We start from the raw sequence: 21,596 nt of genomic DNA on the forward strand, positions 1-21,596 counted from the left end.
TCTCAGTGACCATCATTTGTCTTTCTTCGTAGATGACGGAGGGCCGTCGATGTCAAGTACATCTTCTTGATGACAGGAAGCTGGAACTGCTAGTGCAGGTAACTGACTTTTGGCCAACGTTCTGAGTTTCTTCCAAAGCTTATGTGGTTTGGACTTCGATTCAGCTGATGGGTGGGGGACGATATAAACAGTTTTTAATCGGGATCTGGTAGAATCTAGGAGAGAAGGGCGGCACACCATGGTATTTTTGTGTGTGTGAATGCTATTTTTGTTCATTCTGTTTCTTTGTACACCACGCCTAAGGCATTCAAGGCCAGATATATATCTAACCTATTGTTGCAGATCTCTAGAAAAGGAAATTCCGCAACTGCCATTAGCAATTTCTACTTGCCGGAGTTAACTAGAATATAATGTAAATAACTCTTGCTGCAACTAGAACTGATGTGGTCATCTTTCCTGCTCAGAGAGGGGTGGAAAACCATTTGCTGTTTCCAAGTGATTCTTCCGTAGGTGTGGGGAAAGAGAGGCAATCTCTTGGCTCTGTCTCCCCTTCAGGGGCCGAGTAACCCCCATCCCACGTGTCCTCGTTGCATCACTCTGGAACATCTATGTGTCCGTGGACACGCAGGGAATCAGTCAGTCCATCTACAAATTTTGCACCCACCCATCAGAGTCAAAGAAGTCAGAGCTGTATTAGAATCATAGATCCTGGCCTCGTTCAGCTTACTCTTGAAAGAAATCATCATTATACCTAGAGCCCTGAAGAATCGCAGAGTTGCCCAACTTGATTTAAAGAACTTAATTCCAAATCTGTTGTTTGACTCCAACTTTCAGAACCGTATTTGCTTGAAATCCTCAAATGTCTATCAAACTCTTAGAGCAGTGCTTCTCATTATCCAGAATATTTTGCCCAAGAATCTGTAGTTCTTCGGTGGTAGGTTGAAATGACACCTGCATGCTCATTCACTGGGGGGGAGGGGGGGGGCAATACTGTCACAATGGGAAGATATACGTAGAAATACTCTTATCTCACGTCCCCTTGTATATACTGCTTGGATTTGGAAAATGTTCAAATTGCTAACCTGAAGGAGTTAATACTTGAAATTAGATTTAAATTATAAAGGCAACGTAGAAAACAGAAAGTAGGAAAAAGCTTATAATCACAGCCCACTCATTTACCTATTAGTCTCATTTCAGCAAATTTCTTTCCAGCATTTTTCAGATTTCTATTTCTTACGTGGTTGTAATCGTAATGCATGTAATTCTATTTTATTTTTCCACCTAACATTGTCTTTCGTTGGCATTTTCCAAGTTACTATAGGTTCATCTTTGTTAATATCAGCATAAAGTCCAAAAACGGATATACCATTATTATCTAATCGTTCACTCATTTGGGCACATTTAAGGCTTTTGTTTGTTTGTTTTACAGTTTTTCCTCTACTATCAGTAAACACTGTCATTAATTTACCCATGGGTACAGAGTTCTTCCATGTTTTGGATTATGTCCTTATTAGGCTAGATTCCAAGACTTACAGTCTTATTAAGAGTCAAACTTGTGGTTTGGATTTGGGAGGTGAGGTGAGGCAGGAGACAGGAACTGTAAAGTGAGCAAGATCTCTTCCGTTAGCAAAATCACTGACAAAGCATTTGGAGCTTTCAGTTGTTAAGAATCAGCATGAAGAGTTTATAGGTGAGTGGTCCAGTGTTTTTAAGATGCTTTTTTTAAAAAATATATATCAACACTTAGAGGCTTAGAAAGTAGCCACTCTCTGAAAGAGGAAATGGGACCTCAAGTGGCAGTGAAGTTATAGTCTGTCGGCCAGCCCCCTCCGGGAAGATGTGAACTGGGGCATTGGAAGTGAACCTGAATCACAGAAAAGATATTTAGTTACTGCTGTGCGCAACTTTGGAAGGCTCATCCTCAGCCTTTCACAATCCAGAAGATGTTGAATTAGGCCAAGCAAGAGAAGTCCTACTCTGCCCACACAAGTCACGTGTTACTTCCTCTTTCTAGAACTCTGCTTCTGTTTCTGTTAAGCCTCCAATTCACAGCTTAGAAGACACTGCGCCCCCTCCCCCATGGGTCCCTTTCACTGCACTGTCACAACTCAGCGTCACAGCTCACTGTCCCTGCCTGTTTATTCTGTTGCCCAGAGCCGCCAATGGTTTGAGGGCAGGGTCTGCGTTGTGATCCCTGTGTATCCCCAGCACCCAGCCCAATGCCTGGCACAAATGTCACTAAACAAATCCTTATGGAATGAAAGAATGGGCTAATCCTAAAATGCCTTGGTATTATTTCCCCAAAGGACTTTTTGTCGTAGAACCAATTGCTTGGCAGGGGATTTAGTTTCGCACAAAAAAACTATAGACCAAAAAAAAAAAAAAAGGAACACTTCTAAACTCCTTTCGGCATGATTACAAAGCGGACTTCAGCAGAACATAGAGGAGCAAGGTTAAAACTATTGGACAAACACCAAGTTAAATATGACTTTTCTTTCTCCTCTACAAAGTTCCCTTGTCCTGGATTATGTTCTCTTGACAAAATCCTTTTCTAAAGGGAATCCCTCTTCTCGAGTTTGTTTGGACCCATGCTAGGTTTTTCATAGAACAAAGCATTTGGATCCCATACTTCTCTTTTTGATACCGTAAGTCCACAGAGTGACAACCTTGCAGATTCATTTATACTTTAGTCACCAAAGTATATTAGGTGCGGAAGGTTTTACTGTTGCTGCTCTGAATAATAATTTCAGAGTATTTGTAACAAGCCTTGGATGAAGAAACACCCTTCTCAGTCTTGTGATCTGGAGTTGCAGAGATGGGACGGGGTGGGTATTGACCCGACAAGGTTTGTAAGATGCACAGGCAGGTTTGGAGGAAGTGTTTCTCTCCCACAGAGGGCAAGCGGGTTTACACAAGAGTGGCTGACATTAGAAATAGTGGCAGAGGTGGGAGGTCGAGTTTTTCAGCCAGCATTAGGGTAAGAGATGCATGGAAGGCCACATCTCGCAAAACTCCAACAGCCTGAAAGAGGAGCAAGGTGACTTGGAATCAACACCTACCAAGGATTCCCTCCCCCCAGAAGGATTCTGGTAACCAGACACCCATACAGATCATTTCCTGTGGTGGTGTAGACCTGGTCCCTGTGACTATAGCATTTCCCTTCTTCGGGTTATAGAGCAAAATGGCCATAATCCCAACATTTAATGCTTCTTATAAAGCCCTTTGAGATTACTGAGCAGAATCTATGCTTCCAAATCCCTGACTGCCCTGAGTAAATCCCACATTACCCTTACAGGAAAAGGGAAAAGGTCAAGCGTGCACGTACTGGGATTTGATATTTGAAAGGTTCATCTCAAAATCCACAGCCAGGTCCCTGGTACCCACAGTATTATCACGTGACTCCATAAGTCCTTAAATTCCACTTAAGGACAGTGGGAACGATGATGGGAGCTTTCAGCAACAAAACCAAGCCTCCAACCTCGGTCATCTATGTGTGGCAGGTTCCAGCCACATCACCCTCCCATCCAACGTGAGACAGTGTCATTTGCCCTGTCACCCAAAATTGTTTCAGCCAATCATAATTGTACTCGAAAAAGCCTGCATCAGAATGAGAGAGGCTGCCGTCATGCATGTCTCTCTGTCAGCCTCTTCCTGATGCTTCTGTATCCAGCTAGGAGTGTGTCTTGAATGTTTTGTAGTAAAGTAAAATTCTCAAGTCTTACCTTCCTATGGCTATTTCTTTAGAATAAGTTTCTCAATTTTCCCCCCGCATATTTAGGCGAGCATTTTGAAAGCCAAGAAAGGGAAATGTGTGTTAGCCTTAGTGAGGATAATTTAAGTAAGACCAAGAAGAATTTCCTGACAGTGAGGGACAGTAGATGGAATCCTAGAAGCAGTTAATAAGGAAGATCCCGGGCTCTTTCTCTTGAATCTCTTAAAAATAGAATAGATTTTCACTTGATTGGAATGGCTGAGGTGTGGCCCTTCCTTATTATGTTCTCTTGAGGCTTATGACATTACGTGGCACCCTTTCTCACAGGAAGACAAGCTAGCATGTGAAAAACAGACGTGTGCCTTCTCCTCGTTTCAGGGCTTTGCCCCAACCCCATAGATGAGTAGATGTTACGCTCTGTTGGCAGGAATTCTTCCCTCCGATGATAGAGCTTTGCAAATCAGAATCCTCTCCACCCCCCAATTGCCTCAACGAACCCCACTTTTTGTTTTGTTTGGGAAGCTGCCCCGTGATGTCACCAGCATCCGCGGCCCGCCAGGTCTGACCCAGTCTCTGTGGCCATTGGCAGCCCTTTTATCACCATCCACTTCTGTTAAAATAGAGGAACAGAGTGTTCTGTGATTCTGAGAAGTGGCGCAAACCTCCGCTTTTTTCCAGGAGAATGAGAACTCTTTCCTGGGTTATTGTTGTACATGACACGGTGTCCTTAATTCTGAGAAAGCCGGTGGGACAGAAGCATCAGGAAGGATCTGGAGCTGGACTGTGTCCTGCAGCGGCAGCGTTAAAACGTGGGCAGTCCACACCGACCCGGAGTGTAAAATACACGCCCAATTCTGAAGGTCTCCCATGAAAAACAGAAAGTAAAACATTTTATTAACAATTTTTATGTTGATGATTCCATGTTGAAAATGAGATATTTTGGGGTATAATAATTAGGTAAAGGAAATACATCCTTGAAATTAATCACACCTTGTGTAATAGGACTACTAACACACTTTTATTTCATACTGGGCTCACATTTGTGGCTGACATGGTATTTCTGTTGGACAGCTATCTCTAAAGGGTGGAGAGAAGATCAGTTAAACAAGAGAAAAGATTGTGGATAGAGTCAAATTACCCAGCTTTAATGCTGGATGTCCTCCGCAAGAAGGACCACATTTTATAGGTCCTCATAGAGTGTCATTGGTGCGTATCTTATCTAATATTTATGTCGACTGTGTAAAGCCGGCGCTAATTCAGATGAGGAAACAGAAGTTCAGGAAGGTCAGATAACTCGCTTGAGGTCACATAGTCGTAGTAGTAGTATATACAGCTTGAACACAGGGTACACCCTGACCTTTTTGCTCTGCACTGTAATAAGTATGTATAATAAAGACCCGGGACGTGGGAGAGTCCACCTGTAATGTGGCCACTGTGCTGGCCAATGTGCTGGCCACTGTGTTGTCAGAAACAACTGGAATTAAAGGCTTCGACCCCCATCTCAAGTCTAGAACCGAAGATGGGCTTACCCAGGTCATTTCATGTCTCTGAGCTAAGTTCCTCATCTGTCTGGTGAAGATCTGAACATGGGCACACGTGGTGAAGGATTTCCACATCAGGTGTCCGCCTTGGGGCATCAGGTGTGGAAGAAACAAGCCACAACAGATAGAACCTTCTGATCATTTTTCTCTGTCTGACGGCCGTGCTGGTGATACTCCCGCTTAGAGGTTCAGTAAGATACTCTGGTCCCTGAGTCAAGCAGCATGGAGGGCAAAGTAAATATTCTGGCCTATAATGGGCTTTAAGAAAAAAAAAAAACACCAACGATAAAAAATCTGGTACTCTTATAGTGCTACTAGAATAAATGAACAGACTCAGGTTCTCTCTATGTGTGCACGCTCACCCTCACACCATCCTCCGCTGCTTCCGTGGTTAAGGATGTTCTTCTGTTAAAAAAAAAAAAAAATACAAGGGACTGTTTTCTACCAAGTAAACCAGGGATTCCCCCAAAGCACGTGTGGCCAAGAAGAAAGAAAAAAGCAGAGCCGATTCCCTATCTGCGCAACTGGGAAGGGTAGCCTTCTCTGCTTGCTGGCCCAGCCGCTGAAGCGTGAGCCGGGTCTACCATCTGCTCCTGTCTGGTCTGACTTCAGCAGGAGGGACGGTGTCAGCCACGAGTGGGGAGCCGTGTGCAGGGGCTGGAAGCAGACTGAGGGCCTCGGTGGGAGGAACCTTCTGCCGGGACCTCCCAGGCCACCCGGCCGCCTCATGGAACGAGAGCCAGAAAGGTGTCGGGCAGCACTGCTTTGGGCTGACCTCAGACTTCACCACGATTGCTCTCATCATTTCTTCGGCTCTTTGCAAAGCCGGGTCCTCCCCCAGATGAGCCAGACAGATGTCTTTCGGGCCCCTGCGGGTGGCCGGTCATATTTAACATTTTAAAGGCGCAGGACGAAGCAAATCAATGCTAAGGTATAGATTAGAGGCAGATACCACAAGGCTAACTCTACGTGTAATCCAACGTTCATTTAGTGGCCTGGAGGAATGAGAAATAGTCCATGACACACAGCCTTGGGTAACACAAGCAGCTAATGAGTCTCCCTCTTGGCAAGGACGGAGGGACCCGTACGTCTCCCTTCGCGCCAGCGAGGGCTGTGACGGAGAAATTGGTGAGCTGTGCTCTGGATGAGAACAAAAGAAACTCACAGTCTCCCTGTGGGGCAGTGATGGAGGGAGGAGTGTCAGGGTCTAGCAGATTGATGCAGTCATCCAGGGACCCCCGCCCCCCAACACACAAGCGCACGCAGCTCCTGGACCAGACAGCTCATCCCAGCATGGGGTGAGGGGAAGAGGCCGTCTGGGGCTATGGTGTGGTGGGGGGGGGGGGTGTCCAGGTTCTGGTTGCTGAGCAACAACCCCTTCTCCACTCCCCTCCCCCACCAGACCCTCCCTCCAAACACCCCCCCACCCCCATTCTCCCTGGATGCTAATTTTAACCAGTTTGAAAATGTATTAGCTGGAACCCTTTGAAATGGCCGATTAGGGCCCAACTTTGTCCTACGGAAGGGACAGTTCCATATGGCTCACACACCACATGGGATGGAGAATGAGGAAAAGGAGAGGGAGACGGTGCAGCTCCTGGCCTTCCAGGGACGACCCTCCAGAAAGCCGATGTTGTGTTTTCACTGAGTTCTTTTTTTTCTTTGAGCCCTTTACAAAATCATTTCCACATATTCTCCGTAGCAGCCCCATAGGAGTGTTGGCAGATAAGGAATCTTGGGAGATGGCTGTAAACCACAGGCTCCTAGTTTTTCGTCTCTCTGCTCAAGGGGGATGAGAAGGGTGGAACAGGGTGCGGGGCCGGGGAGAGGGATTCGAACAGATTTAACACACAGTGCAGTTCAGCAAAATGGGAGTAGCTGTGTTTCTAGGGGAAAGACACACATACGTGCACACCCCCCCAAGAAGAGTATGGCTCTGGAGAGAAAAGGGGCCATCTGGGAGGGATGGCATCACAGGAATCTGGGAATTAGCAAATCTGGGTGTTTTTGGTTTTTCATCCATAACTCACAGATTGGTGTTCGGCACACTGCTCAATTCGGATACTTGCTCATTTGGTAAATCTCTTTTGTTTGTCTACCAGTGGGCGCTGCAGACCTGAGAGCCTCCCTTTGGGGTAAGAGGTTCTGTCTAGAGGGGAGAAATTATTCAGGTCGTAAGACTTTTTACACATCCAGGGCTGGGTGGTTCCTCTTCCTGCGACGGGCTGCGTGTTCTCTTTACCTCCCCCCTGTGCCTGTGCCCACCCCACCCTGTCCTCCCTTGTAAGGAGGGTAGATCTGTTCATTCCCGCAGCCCCGCGGCTCCTTGTCCCACCCCGCCCGAAGACCGAAGGAGGGCAACGGCTCTCCTGAGAAACAGAGCTGTCGGGCAGCCAGGGGCGGCGGAGCAAGGGATCAAAAAGTTGGGGGCAATCTCAGCTGCTGTATATTTTTCTCGGACCCTTCCGCCCCTGTGGGCCTTCCCCGGAGCCCTTCATGCTCTCTGCTTTCCTGGTCCCTCGCGAAGCCCAGCACAGAACTAACAATTTCGCCGTCCAGGCAACACGGAAGATTTCCAAACCTCGCCCAAGCTGCCGGCTGGGTGTATGTAAGTGGCCAGCTAGGGGGCAGCTCGTGTTCCACACCCCCAGCCCACACCCCCCCCCCCCATCAAGCCCATGTCATGTTCTTCTCGCACCTTCTTTGAACGCGAGCCCACCACTCTCCAAGGCAACCAAGCTTGAAGTGTGGCCAGGTCTCTTTCTTTCTCCAGTTCCCATGACCCTTAGATAGACAGTCACCACCACCCGGCTTTGACATTGTCACCGCTGTTTGCTTGGAGTCCTACAGCAGCCTCCTCACTGACCCCCATAATGCCACGGTTTGGCCATTCCAGTTGGTCCTACTCGACACAACCAGATTATTCTTCCGAAAGGACTGCTTTGTGACATGTCTCTGCTCAGAAGCTGTCAGTTCACTCTGTTTGAATTCCTCTGTTGGACTCTCACGTCCCTCCGTAATCTGATTCGTCCTTCTTATAAGAGCAGTATACTGAAGCCGAGAAGAGTGCTGTGTTGTCCCTCACTGTCCCCTCTCTGGGTGTGCCCTAGGGGGTCGTAGTCACCAGCCTCAGCCCAGCAGAGCTGATGTCCTGCGTTTTACAACTGTGGGGACTTATATCCATGGTCCCATACAGAAGCAACCACGTGACCCCACAGTAGTCCTTGAAAGCAGTGGTTCTCCAACTTCTCTTACGTGTAGAATACTCTATCCAGTACACGTTAAGTGGAGGAGGTCTGAATCCCACCTGCCGTCCACTGCCTCTTACAGCGATTCCCCTGAGGGGTCTCCATAGACCCCCTCAGGGCTTGGAACTCATTATTCTAGAAAGAAAGCAGATGACAAAATGTAAGTATTCCTTGCTCTATGCAAATGCATGCATTCTGGAACAGTTAAGTGTAGATCACATTTTAATTACATAAGCCATCTTTTAAATGCTATGAGAAACTTTATAGCTTAGTGATTAATCATCACATTAGCTAATTGAGCACTTCTTTCTGTCCCAAACTCTGTTCTAAGTGCTTCCTAGATGCTAAATCATCAGCTGATAATCAATCACCTCCACAACTCTAGAAGCTGGGTAACTGTCACTGTTCCCATTTTGCAGATGAAGAAATTTAGGCACAGAGAAGTTAAGTAACTCGTTCAGAGTGGCCCAGCTAGTTAAGAGTAGAGACCTGATTCAAAGTCAGGCCATGTGACTCCAGAGTAAGAGTGACTTCAGCGTGCTGAGAACACAGGCTTTGGAGCCAGATGGTCTGGCTTCGAAACCGGACCAAAAGTCAAAGTCAGCCAAAGCCATGGGGTTCCTAACTCCAAATCTCAGTAGCTCCGTCACCTTGGCCAATTACGCAACCTCTTTGACCTTTGGTTTCTTTATCTGTAACCTGGGAAGGATAACGGCCTCCAGTCTTCCTGCTATAATTTTACCTGTAAATGGACACTACTGGCCTCCTCGTGTTCTGATTGGGATTCATAGATTAGAACATGGAAAGTGCTCAGCAGACTTCCTGGCACCTCGTAGGCACTGTCTTAACCAGGCGTCGGGTGCCCAGGCTAGACTACTTAGTAGCTGTGGTCATCTGGACAAGCGAGGTGTCTTTGCCACCTCATCTGCAGAATGGGAACAAAAACTACCTCTGCCTTTTGGGGGACATGCTGCATAATCTCCTGTGCTATCACTCCTAATAATTCGGTCTTCACTATGACTCTGTGCAAGGCTTTATGGTGTGTTTGTGGATTTCATGTAAGTTCACGTGACTGTGATGGGTTGACTCTCAAATGTCTTCACTGCTTCACCGTCCGGGCTTTCCTACACATCATCCCCTGATGTTTTCATAAACACTGGTTAGCAATGCTGATCCTCCCAATGTCATCCATAACTCATGACAAGGTCACATGAGGACAGGCAGGATGTATACGGATGTGCATTCATGCAGAGTACCGATAACCACCTACATCAGTGAATTTGGTTTTGACCTCCAATATGTCAAAGCATGGTTTTTTTTGTTTTTTTTTTTAAAGATTTTATTTATTTATTTGACAGAGAGACACAGCGAGAGAGGGAATACAAGCAGGGGGAGTGGGAGAGGGAGAAGCAGGCCTCCCACAGAGCAGGGAGCCCGATGTGGGACTCGATCCCAGGACCCTGGGACCATGACCTGAGCCGAAGGCAGACGCTTAATGACTGAGCCACCCAGGTGCCCCGTGTCAAAGCATGTTAATCACCTACCATTCTTGGAGATAAAAATAGAAAAAAAAATGTTTTTGATGGTTGCGGCCCAGTATCTAATGAGTGACCCTATCCTTACTGCTTTACCTTAAAGTGACGCTGGTGCATAATTATATACAGATGGATCATATTGGCTGTGATATGTGGGAAGGTAGGACCGAAGGCACATTCTTCCCCTTGTACACAAGTTAGTGGTTGGTTTCCCAGCCCATTACTCACGAACTCAACTGCTCTCAAGTTCACGTGTGAACTCTTGTTTCCCATTAGGGGTTGTATCCTTTACAGAGGTTGCGGCCTGCTAGCCAGATTTTGGAGTGCACAGCAGGTGGACAGTTTGGGGCATTTAGATGTGTTCAGTGCAACTTTGCGAGGCTCAGAAGAACACGTGCCTCCCCAAGCCTGCTGGATCCTAGCAGCCTTTGATGAAACCCGGGAGAACCTCATGGCTCCCGAAAGGCCTGACTGCCCGTTCAAAACCGGTCAAAATTTTATTCTTTAAGGGAAGAAGATTATAACATCCCATGCAGAGCCCTTTGAGGGTGGCATAGAGCCAGAAGACAATGATTCTTACATTTTAAATTGTTGACAGAGCCTAGGATATATTACAACATCAAAGTGGGCCATATGTCAGCCTTATAAAAATCCTTTGTCAGCCTTCCTTTACGTTAGCCTTCCTTCCTTACTTCTAATAGGGTTCGTGATTTATAAAATAACAGAAGGTATCATTGCATTCCTACAGAGGTCTGTATGAACCGCACTGATCCTGCAGCTGACCTCAATTCTCTGCATCATTTTACCACAGATCCATACGAACCAGAGAGGTGTGGGGAAGCCACTGCCTTCTCACCCGCCTTCTGGGGACTAATAAAATGATATCTATACTAGTGAATACCGTGATATCAGAATGCCTTCAGCAGTCAGTTGGCTCTGTCAAACACATGCATACATACACCCACACAACACGTAAATCTTGGGGAGGAGCTCTGCCGTGGAACCCTACGTTCGACAGCAGTGACCTCACCAGATTGTACTCAGAAGCATGAAGAGAAATACTAATTTTTCCATTCAGCTTCACTTTGTTTGAGCACAGTGAAATCAAATGCTCTCAATTCTAAGGAAAATCTGTGGGCTTCTTGACTTGTGTCCTTCCCAGCCATAGTTAGACTGGTCATGGCCTGGCTGCCGCCTCATCTTCACACAGCAATGTTGGAAAGCAGGAAGGCGAGTCGCTCCTCTCATTAACTCTTTTTCTCATGGGGGATAAAGCCTTCCCAGATGGCCTTCCCTGTCCCTCATGTGCCTGCTCCACCCCAGACCACAGTTGGTTCATATTGCCCTGTCTGGACCAGTCACTGACAAGGGAGGTAGGATTCATGGGATTGGCTTGAGTAACTCAGTGATTCTCGCAGTGTGGTCCTGGATGGGCAGCATCAGCATCAGTCAAGAACATGCTATTAACGCAACTTTTCAGACTCCACCCCGAACAGAGCCAGAACGTGATCCAATACAGGCAGCCTTTGGAGCTTGTGTGTTTTCCCAGCACCCTGGATATTCAGGCAGTAGTATGGAGGCTCACCTTTCTGGAGCTTTCCTCTGTGGCCCACAGCTAGGGCCACTGTGATGCAGTGGTTCCCAGACTTTGGCATTTAAGCAACCAGAAAATTTAAAGATAAAGGGAAAGTAGGACTGGAAGGTTTGTTTTGTGCTGAGTAAGGGTATTAAAAAATTTTGCAGACGGCTTTTATCTTCATTTGCATAATAAAAAGAGAAACATACCAAAAGAATAGGAAAACAATAAAAAACTGTCTTTAAATAGGATACATTAAATGTATAAAAAACTTACATATATTAATCTTATTTTTCTTGTCATACCACTGACCTATGGACAGATGTACTGGGGCTTAGGAGCCATTGATGTGATAAAGCTCACGCCTAGGCTAAAATCAGATCCAGGTTTGAATCCTGGCTCTCTTTTCCCATGCAGACGGTATGTGGCCTTGGGAAATATTTACCTTTATGAACCTCAGCTTTCTTGTTGCTAAAATGGGAATTATAGTATCTACCTTGCAGGACTGTGATGAGAAGTACAGATAACAGAGCCAAGTACCCTAGCCATGGGTGTCCAGTAAATGGTAACTGCTGTCACCCAAAAGTTGACCAATGTTGAACAGATGAACAAATGTATGAATAGATATCAAATGAAAACTTCTCCTTTCTTCAATTTGTGGCCTCTGTCCTCATTTATTTGGACAGAAGGAGCAACCAAACTATTTTTCAGTGAATCCAAATGTATGAACTGGGGGATACTCAAAAAAAGAGAAAGAGGAACGTAAGAATGGGGCACAGACTCACCAGTGATTATTCTTGGGATAATCATTTAATTTCCTAAAGCTCAGCCAGCCTTGGGGCTGGTTGTTCCTTGGCCTCCCAACACCTCTGTCTTCACATGCTCAGCTGCATAATAATAGCCAGTCTGTAACTGACAAATCACAAGGTGATACAGCGCCCCGTGCCAAGCGAGCGGGTGAGAGTGGATGGGTGCTACACGCTGGATTGTGATTCTGGCGCCAAGCACAGGGGCTTAGTGCAGACTGCACACATTCCCAATCAGATGACCCTCCCTCCAGAGGCCAGCTGCAAGTTCAAGGACCCCCACATCCCCTGCACTTCTGACCAACTGGCTGTAACTTTGGGAGTTCTTGTGACCCCCAGTTTGATAATTCACTAGAATGACTCACAAAACTCAGGAAAGCCTGATTATTTATGGTTATACAGTTTTATCATAAAGAATATAAACCCAGACCCACCAATGAAGAGACACAAAGGGTGAGGTCTGGAAGGGTCCCGAATGCAGAGCTTCTGTGCCCTCTCCCCAGAGATGCATCACCCTCTTGGTGCATCAATGTGTTCACCAACCAGGAAGCTCCAATAAGCCTCAGTGTACAGAGATTTTATTAGGGTTTCATTATATAGCCTTTTTTTTTCTTTTACTGGAATATAATTGACATATAACATTGTGTAAGTCTAAAGTATACAAGATGTTGATTTGGTACATTTATATATTGCAATATGGTTACCACTGTAGTGTTTCCTAACACTTCTGTCATATGACATAATTACCATGTCTTTATTTACTATAGTCACCCTGCTGTACATTAGATCCCCAGAACTTACTCATCTTTTAGTTGCAAGTTAGTATCCCTTAACAACATCTCTCCAGTTCCCCGACCCTCCAGCTTCTATTAACCACTATTCTACTTCCTGTTTCTATGAATTTGGCTTTTTTAGACTCTCCATGAAAGTGAGAACATACAAATTTGACTTTCTCTGTCTGGTATATCTCACTTAGCATAATGCCCTCAAGATCCACCCACATTGTTGCAAAATGGCAGGATTTCCTTCATCTTCACAATTGAATAGTGCTGTTTTCCATAGTGGCTTTACATTCCCACCAACAGTTACATAGACATAGTTGACTGAATCGTTGGCCGTGTGATTGGACCCAGTCTCCAGAGGTTGTAGGTTGGGCTGATAGGACGCAGCTCAGAGCCCCAGCCCTCTAATCACGTGATTGGGGGTGACCCACCCCCAATCTGAGTCATCCCATTAGCATGAAGTCAGGTGTGATCCAGGGGCTTGTGAATATCCAAGACAATCCCTTACTGGGGACATTCCGAGGAATCGGGGATAAAAACGAATCAAATCCTTTGTTATACAATAATAGTTGATGAGGCAGCCATCCAGAATCTGAAGGTTTGTTCTGAGATTGTTGAAACAAGACCAGAGTTAATGTGTGAAGTCTCTACTCCCCCATGCATGAACTTGGACGTCAGACCGCTCTTTAACGGTGTGACTCTGTTGGTTACTGAGGCTGCCATAATGAAATACCCACAGACTGGGTGGTTTAAATAACAGGAATTTATTTCTTCACAGCTCTGGAGGCAGGGTTGGTTTCGCCTGAGGTCTCTCTCCTTGGCTTGCAGATGGCCATCTTTGTGTTTCCTCCCATGGCCTTTTCTGTGTGAGAGCATCCTTAGTGTCCCTTCCTCTTATAAGGACCCCGATCCTACTGCATTAAGGCCCCACCCTTAGGATCACATTTAACCTTAACTATCTTTTTAAAGACAGTCACATTGAGCGTGAGGGTTTGAACAGAGGAATTTGGGAGACACAATTCAGTTCGTAACAGTGATTTTGACCTCTTTAAGCCTGGGATTCGAAATCTTTTTGTTGTTGTTGTTAGGAAAGTAAGTAAAAGAAAATGAAAGTAGATAATGATTCTTTCTTTCTTCAAAGGGCAGTTGTGAGGCATAAAGCAATAGAGTGTGTAGAGCTGCCCACCACAGGCGTCCTGAGGGGATGCAGCAGGCCTCCTGCTGTGGTCTGTATAGGGACACCCTGGGGTGCTGCCTGGGATGAGACCCTGGCTTCTCACCTGGGAAGTGAATGTTTCACGAGGCCGCTTCTCTGTTGCTAGCTCGGAAGGCCGCGGTCGCTCTCCGACGGGGTGTTTCCCAGAGGGAGTCAGATGCTGGCTGACTCAACACATGCCCAACTGGGACCCGAGCCGTTGCTCTGGTGGTGGTGTCTGCTACTGCCTGGTCTCAGTCCCCATAAAGCATGGGTGACCGCTTCTCAGGCTCCCTGCCCCTCCTTCCCCCGGTGAGCCAGGAAACTGTATGCCATGAGCTGTGATGGCCTGGGTTTGATGCGCATTGAACCAGTTGTCTTTGACATAGCCATCTGGAAAAGCACACCATCTTAATGTTCTATAAACCTCATGTTCTATAAACTTAAAAGGAGAAAGAAAGGAGGGGAATGTTAATTGTGCCCAAAGCCAAATTATCTGGGACCTCACTGAAAACCTTAGAACTTTACAACTATTTCTATAGACTCAGGTTTATCTCAGTCGGCATTTTAGGGCAGGGAGCCTGTTGGCTGAGATGACCACCGAGGAGGGTGATTTAGAAAGTATTTCCTCAGAAATAAAATTCCCTTAGTCTTCTGTCCAGATGGATAACTAAATACACGGTGACCTCCTCAAAATGTCTTGAGAAATGGTTCTTCCAGCTGGCCCTGACGTTAGGTTAATCATTGTGTTTATCTGTTTCATCAGTGGATGGCTTTATTCAATGTCATGGTCATGGTCCATATTTTGGATGGTATCATAAGGAAAATCGGCACTGTCTCCATCCCCTGGGAGCTTACAGTGTAAAGAACAGTCAGATACGTAGAAAACAATTCAGAGAAGAAGCAACAGGACTAACCAAGAAGCACAGCACAAAGAGATGAGCTTACGGAAGCAGACCACGATGGTACCTGGGAAGTCAGAGATGTTTCCCATGATGTTTTGATGAGCAGGATGAGCAGAGAACAGGTTACTCTCTGTCTTTCCCGGAAAGGATGATTTCCGGTGGCATTAAGTGTGCTTTCCTCTTCCATCCTCTTTAAAGGTGCTCCCTGGGTGGGTTACCGTAGAGGCCAGAGACAAATTCCTGACTGCTCTGCTGTGGTCCGAACATGAAGCAGATCGGAGAGTGAGGAAGTGGACAGAAGGCCCCCGGCGGTTCTGTGTGACCAGAGTCACGTCGGTTGTCGGAACACCTAGCAGAGAGTGGGATGGGGATTTGAAGGGAAGAAAGCAGGAAGTCAAGATCGCACCACACTCACACATTTCTTACTGGTGAATGCAGGGTTACACGGTCAGAGTGGGAGCACCAGCTGAACATGTGTGCTAGGCCAACATAGGGGTGAAATTAAAGAGTAATATTACCCAAGGATATAAAAAAAGCGGAAGCTGCCCACTGTGACCAACTGTTGGAAAAAGCACAGTGGCTGCAAACGTGACCCTCTGATCCTTTGCAATTATCCGCGTTCCCCACTGCTGGCATTCTAATTTATGGAAATCTCTGAACGGTTCTGTTAAACAGGGTCAAGAATCTTGGCTGGAATTCTTGGATTCTTGGTGTGTGATACGGGGAAGTGGTGATTCAGAGCCCAGTTGGGACTCCAGAATCCCAATGTCAGGGCCCTTGATCCTTGCTGGGCTCATCCCACTGTACTTCAGGAGAAGTTCCTTTCCAGTTCAGTGACCATATTAAGGGAAAGAGAAAGGAGGCAGTTTGGTTGGTTTAAACTTGTATTTCCGATTTTGGATGGTCCCTTCAAAAGCCCACCCCCCTTGAGGAAGCCATTCCCTGAACTAGCATTCCCTAAGATGTGTTCCATGGAACGTGAGGCCCAGAAGGTTCTCCAAGAGGAGAGGGTTCTATGTCAAGTAAGTTTGAGAACTGCCTTACAGTGCGTTCCCATCTGAGATATGGGCACGTTTGCTCTGAAAGTCATTGAGGAGGCTTGCTGTGGAGGTACTTGGTTAGTCGGTCTTCCCCAGGACTCTGTGTCTAACGCTCTGAGAAATTCTCCATCTGACTCCATTCCAAGACACCTGTCCTCTCTGAGCGCTTCCAGTCCCAAATGTGATGCTCTGGACAAGCCACTTGGCCTTCCTGTGCCTCACTTTCCCCCACAAAAAATGTTGATTTCTATACTACCTCTTTTTCCTTCCCCAGAAACTATCGAGATCAAGGAAATGACAAAAAACAAAAAAATGTTTTGAAGCTTTTAGGAAGATGGTGCCACCAAAATGTCCAATAAATGTCATAAGAGTTCCCTCCAAGAAAAACTGACATCCATTCCTTAAAGAAAAATTCTGTACTGAATTCTCTACTGAGCCCTGTAGTGCCAGCCCATCATAGGTACTCTCTAGATGTTCACTGAATCATTGAATAAAAATAATGATCTATAAAGAGTATGTTGCTGTATATAAAAGTATATAACAACATATTAAAATTGAGAATATTTACATGCCAGGCACACTACTAACTACAGTTGTATGTTTTTACTGATTATGACAACTCTGGGAACAGCTGTTCCTATGTCCGTTCTGGTGTTGAGGAAACTGAGTCACAAAGAGTTAAGTCAATTGCTGAAGGTCACACAGCTCCAGGAGTGAAGGAACAGGGCTCAAACCCAAGTTTGTCTGGTCCCAGAGCCCTGCTCTCAGCCATTATATTTGCTGCCATGCCAAATGAGTGCATTTTGAAAAGAAAGAGACCGTATGTTTCTTTCGAATTGGTTCCGGTGACCTCCATCTCAGGCCCCCTCAGCAGCCCAGCTCCTTGATCTGAGACGATGTTCTGTGCACACAGCCGTCACGGGGATGATCTGATTGTCTTCGAGTCCCTTTGCCAAAGTGGAACTAAGGAAAAAAGCTGAGCAGAGAAGAATTTGAGAGGTGAGACTGAGGTCTATGTAGTCAAGAAGAGAAATGTTAACCCTGTCTGCTTAAAAAGCCATTTGGTGCTCCCTCGAGCTCATGTAAATCACCCTGTCTTAATGGCCTTCCTGGAAGTATGTCATACGTTAGCTTGGGCCTGTCTCTATTCCCTGTTCCCCTCCCGTGGCCCCCCATTCCTTTCTCTATTGATGTTCATTGTAACCCTGAAGACTGTTCTCCGGACCAGAAATTTCAGGCACATCAGTGCAGTCTTCTTTATGCCCTGGGGGATGAAGTCAGGCTTTTCAAAAGTTTTCTTTTTGGGCGCCTGGGTGGCTCAGTCGTTAAGCGGCTGCCTTCGGCTCAGGTCATGATCCCAGGGTCCTGGGATCGAGTCCCACATCAGGCTCCCTGCTCAGTGGGAAGCCTGCTCCTCCCTCTCCCACTCCCCCTGCTTGTGTTCCTGCTCTCGCTGTCTCTGTCTCTGTCAAATAAATAAATAAAATCTTAAAAAAAAAAAAAAAGTTTTCTTTTTAACGTCAGGCTTTCAAATTCTGGTACCCTTTGACTATTCAAAAATTAATACTTGGAGGAGCTGAAAGGAGCCTCAGGGGTAAGAGGCTCGGTAACTCCCCATTTTTCTTCCTGGAGAAGAGCACAGAGGGTTGAGCTCATGTCTGCAGGCAGAGTTATATTTTAAGGAAGACTAAACGAATTTGTGTCCAGACACTGGTTTCTTAAGAAAACCCGCTCTGCTGCCTCAACACTTGGTATTTTTCGAAGCAGCTTCCACATCCTCAGGGAGAACTTCCCACTTTGGGTTTGACGTGTAAGCACCCAGCGCCCGCTTTTGTGTCTGAGCATCTGTCTGAAAAATCCCTAGAACCGGGGGCTTGGAAGTCGGGGTAGTGGGGAGGGACTGACTCTTCCCTGTGCATACCTTATACTGTGAATCATGTCCATCTTTCTGTTGAAAAAGCAAAGTCTGTAAGTAATCTTTAACAGCTTTATTGAGGCATAATTGACATATATCAGAATGTACATATTTAAAGTGTGTAATCTGATTGTTTTGACGTGTGTGTACACCCTGGGAGCCATCAAAAACCCCTCATTCTGCAGCCACAACCAACAAGCACGTCTCCCCCGGGCCCACCCAGCACCCCGACCTCCCCCCTGCCCCAGCACTCAGTAGCCCTGCTTGATGAAGCTGATGGACGCCACACCCCACCTTGCAGTCCATGGGTGGCTGGGCCAGCCGATTATCACAGCATGCTCAGGGCTCTCTGGAAACCACAGTACAAATTTTTAGGGGCTCCGTGAAGGAAAGGCAAGCATTTTTTACTTTTCTATGCCTCTACCCCCAGACTTGAAGCGCGGGTGTCCTGGCCTTGAAAAGCTTACGGGGACTGTGAGGGTGAGGAGTGAACCGTTGGCCACTTGTAATCTGGGTTCTAGAGCACACTCAGCATGGGGGAGCGTTTCACTTCCTCATCGGCACCAAGTCAGGAAGACAGGCAGGAAGAGTCCTAGGATTGAGGCATTTCAGCAGGAACCAAACCCAAAATAAATGCTGAAGGGAGGGCACAGACAGTGAGGGCGGGGGTGGGCATTGGGGGGTGGACACCAGAGCACATGTCAGTGTGAGAATTAGACCTGCTATGTTTCCCAGACTGTCCCATGGAGCCCTCCACCTTTCCACCCTCGTATCATCCAGGTGTATAGACAAGAAAAAAAAAAGTAAAAATTACCAAGGTTCTGTTACTTTTAAAATGTTGAGTTATGAAAACTTTTATTTCAAACATACCCACTTTATTCGTGCCTCTGACATACAAAGGCAGTTATTTGAAATCCAAGCATAGGGACGCCTGGGTGGCTCAGTCGGTTAAGCATCCACTTTCGGCTCAGGTCATGGTCCTAGGGTCCTGGGATAGAGCCCCACATTGGGCTCCCTGCTCAGTGGGGAGTCGCTTGAGAGTCTCTCTCTCCCTCTCCTTCTGCCCCCCCCCACTCGTGCTCTCTCTCTCTCTCAAATAAATAAAATATTTTTTTAAAAAAAGAAAAGAAATCCAAGCATAAAAGGTTATATACCCCACGTTGAAGAGCATGGACATCCTTCTTCACGGATTGAGTGCAACACACCAACATCCTTAGGGCTTTGTCTGCATCCCATAGTTTTGTTAACAGACTTAATCCAAGGCATGTACATAACCTGTTGGAATCACGATGTACCATGTACCCTGTCTGTTATGTATCATGGCATCTCGCTCCATGAAGATTCTCAGTTTGTTCCTATGGCTTGCTCTTCAATTGTCAGGGTTATGATTTATTCAGAAAGAAACGGGTAAAGGTAAGCTGAGGGTCAGACCTTTTGCCCAGTCCTGTGTCAATTAAAACTGAAAGACAAATAGCATCTGGAATGCATGAGGAACAGGGGTGCTGCTTTGAGCGACACATATATGTTGCTTGGTTCCCAGTTCAGCCCAGGAGGAAATGTGACCTGGTGTCTCAGGTCACTAAGGGTTGCCTTTCAGGACTGCTCTGATAAAAAAAAGAATTTTTTAAAAACTGCACCGTTTTCAGATTCAGTTTTAACAGCATGAAATAAGGGAAGCCCTTGGTTCCTAAAGGGTCAATGAGCTACAAAGTTCAGATTCTTAGGGGAACTGGTGTGTTTTCTCCACAACTGGAGTTTCATATTTATTGAGAATCTTTACTTCTTACATATTTAATACGCTGTGTGTGTGAAACACTGGAGTGAAGGATGAGGCAGTAGGAAAGGAATAGATTATAGAATTTTGAATTTGTGGTATATGGAAAAAGACCTGTAGGTTTGTGTACTTTACCTCCATGTCTTCTTTAGATCTTACCCCTCAATTTTTAAAACCACGCTGATTTAATTTTCCTTCAAATATAATAGACTCGATACCTTGTTTAGTAGGTACAGAGTTTCAGTGTCACGGAATGAGAAGAGCTCTGGAGGTTGGTTGCACCCCAGTGTGAATGCTCTCAACGCTCCTGAGCTATACACTTAACAGATGGTTGAGATTGTAAATTTGGTGGTATGTCTTACCACACCCGAAAAAGCCACAGCCTTCTTTCTTAGGAAGCATTTGGGTAGTCAGAACCTTCTTAGTGAGGGATTTCTTCGTGCCCGTGTTAATTTTCTCAGAATTTCACGTCATCTCCTCTTTCGAGGAAAGAAAGAGATATTTAACACCACCTGTACCGTGTGCTTTCATCAGCACTAATAGGCTTAAAGAGTAACCCTGCTTAACGTTCTCTGACCACTTGATGCTCGAAAAGAGAGGAGAAGGGGGTGGCTCCCCAGAGGGTCTGAGGCCCCCTGGTTGGAGTTCCGACCATCTTTCCTCCAGACCTAGCCCCCCAAAGTGGCCAGATTTGCCCACTGCCCAGAGGGTGCTCCCTGAAGAAAGGCAAGAAATCCCGAGGAGAACTCTGCCTCTCCTGTGATTGAACCAACTCCCAGGAAAGGAGAGTGGCCAGGAGATGCTTCTGGAACGGGGGATGTCAGGGAAAGTCATGGTCAGAGACTGCTGCCTCCTCTGCTTCCTCCACTCACTGTCCCTCCAGAAAGCACAGAAGATTCCTGGTGGGTCCTGCTTAGGGTGGTGCCCTTTGACTTTCTGGAACGTTCTGCTCCCAGCTGAAATCTCAGACCTTGGCCATGGGATACCACCTAACCTACTGGTCTCCCAGACGGTATGCTAAGGTATTTAGGGGACCCTACAGGGCATTAAATTACAGCGTCTCTTCAGAATGGGAGTAGAGGTGTCTTAAACTTTCCCCGCTGACAGGAAGCAGTATCGTACTGTGCTTGAGACGTGGCTCAGCAGTCTTTCTGCCCTGGGTTGAACTCCGAGTCTGCCCCTTGCTGGCTCTGTGATCTGGGGTGATCCGTCTGACCATGGTGCCTCAGTCTCTGGAGCAGTTCCGTTTTCTCGAGTTCCCCATAACTGTCGTGATAGCATCTGGCCATGTCATCCGCCCACCTAAACCTGTAGAATCAGATCCCAACCTGTGACAGGGCTCAGAGGCCCGTTCTCTTCCCTGTGTGGGCCCCACCCATCTTTGGTGTGTTATCATTCACCCAACCAGGCTTTATTGAATCATGGCTGGCCTGCTTGTAGGATACCCCTCACACATCGGGTCACGTTTAGTGGGCTTAATTGTTTCTTCCCCGCAAACAGCACCGGAAGCACCGAGTCACGGCCTCCCCGGGTCAAGGCATGTGATCTAGAGTCTGCCTGCCTGAGT

The 21,596-nt window shown here is 46.5% G+C and overlaps 1 protein-coding gene across 7 annotated transcripts in view; it reads left to right on the plus strand.

Annotated features, from left to right (window-relative positions):
* Window positions 1–21,596, plus strand: part of FRMD4A (FERM domain containing 4A) — a 310,088-nt gene that overhangs the window by 122,680 nt on the left and 165,812 nt on the right. For all 7 annotated transcript variants that reach the window (XM_035021598.1, XM_035021605.1, XM_035021599.1 and 4 more), the window contains exon 2: window positions 33–98. In XM_035021598.1, the coding sequence (XP_034877489.1) occupies window positions 33–98 (66 nt within the window). The remainder of the gene's footprint in view (window positions 1–32; window positions 99–21,596) is intronic.

The sequence above is a fragment of the Mirounga leonina genome, unplaced genomic scaffold (assembly GCF_011800145.1).
Source record: "Mirounga leonina isolate KUSES-001 unplaced genomic scaffold, KU_Mleo_1.0 Mir_175, whole genome shotgun sequence".
Classification (NCBI taxonomy): Eukaryota; Metazoa; Chordata; class Mammalia; order Carnivora; family Phocidae; genus Mirounga; species Mirounga leonina.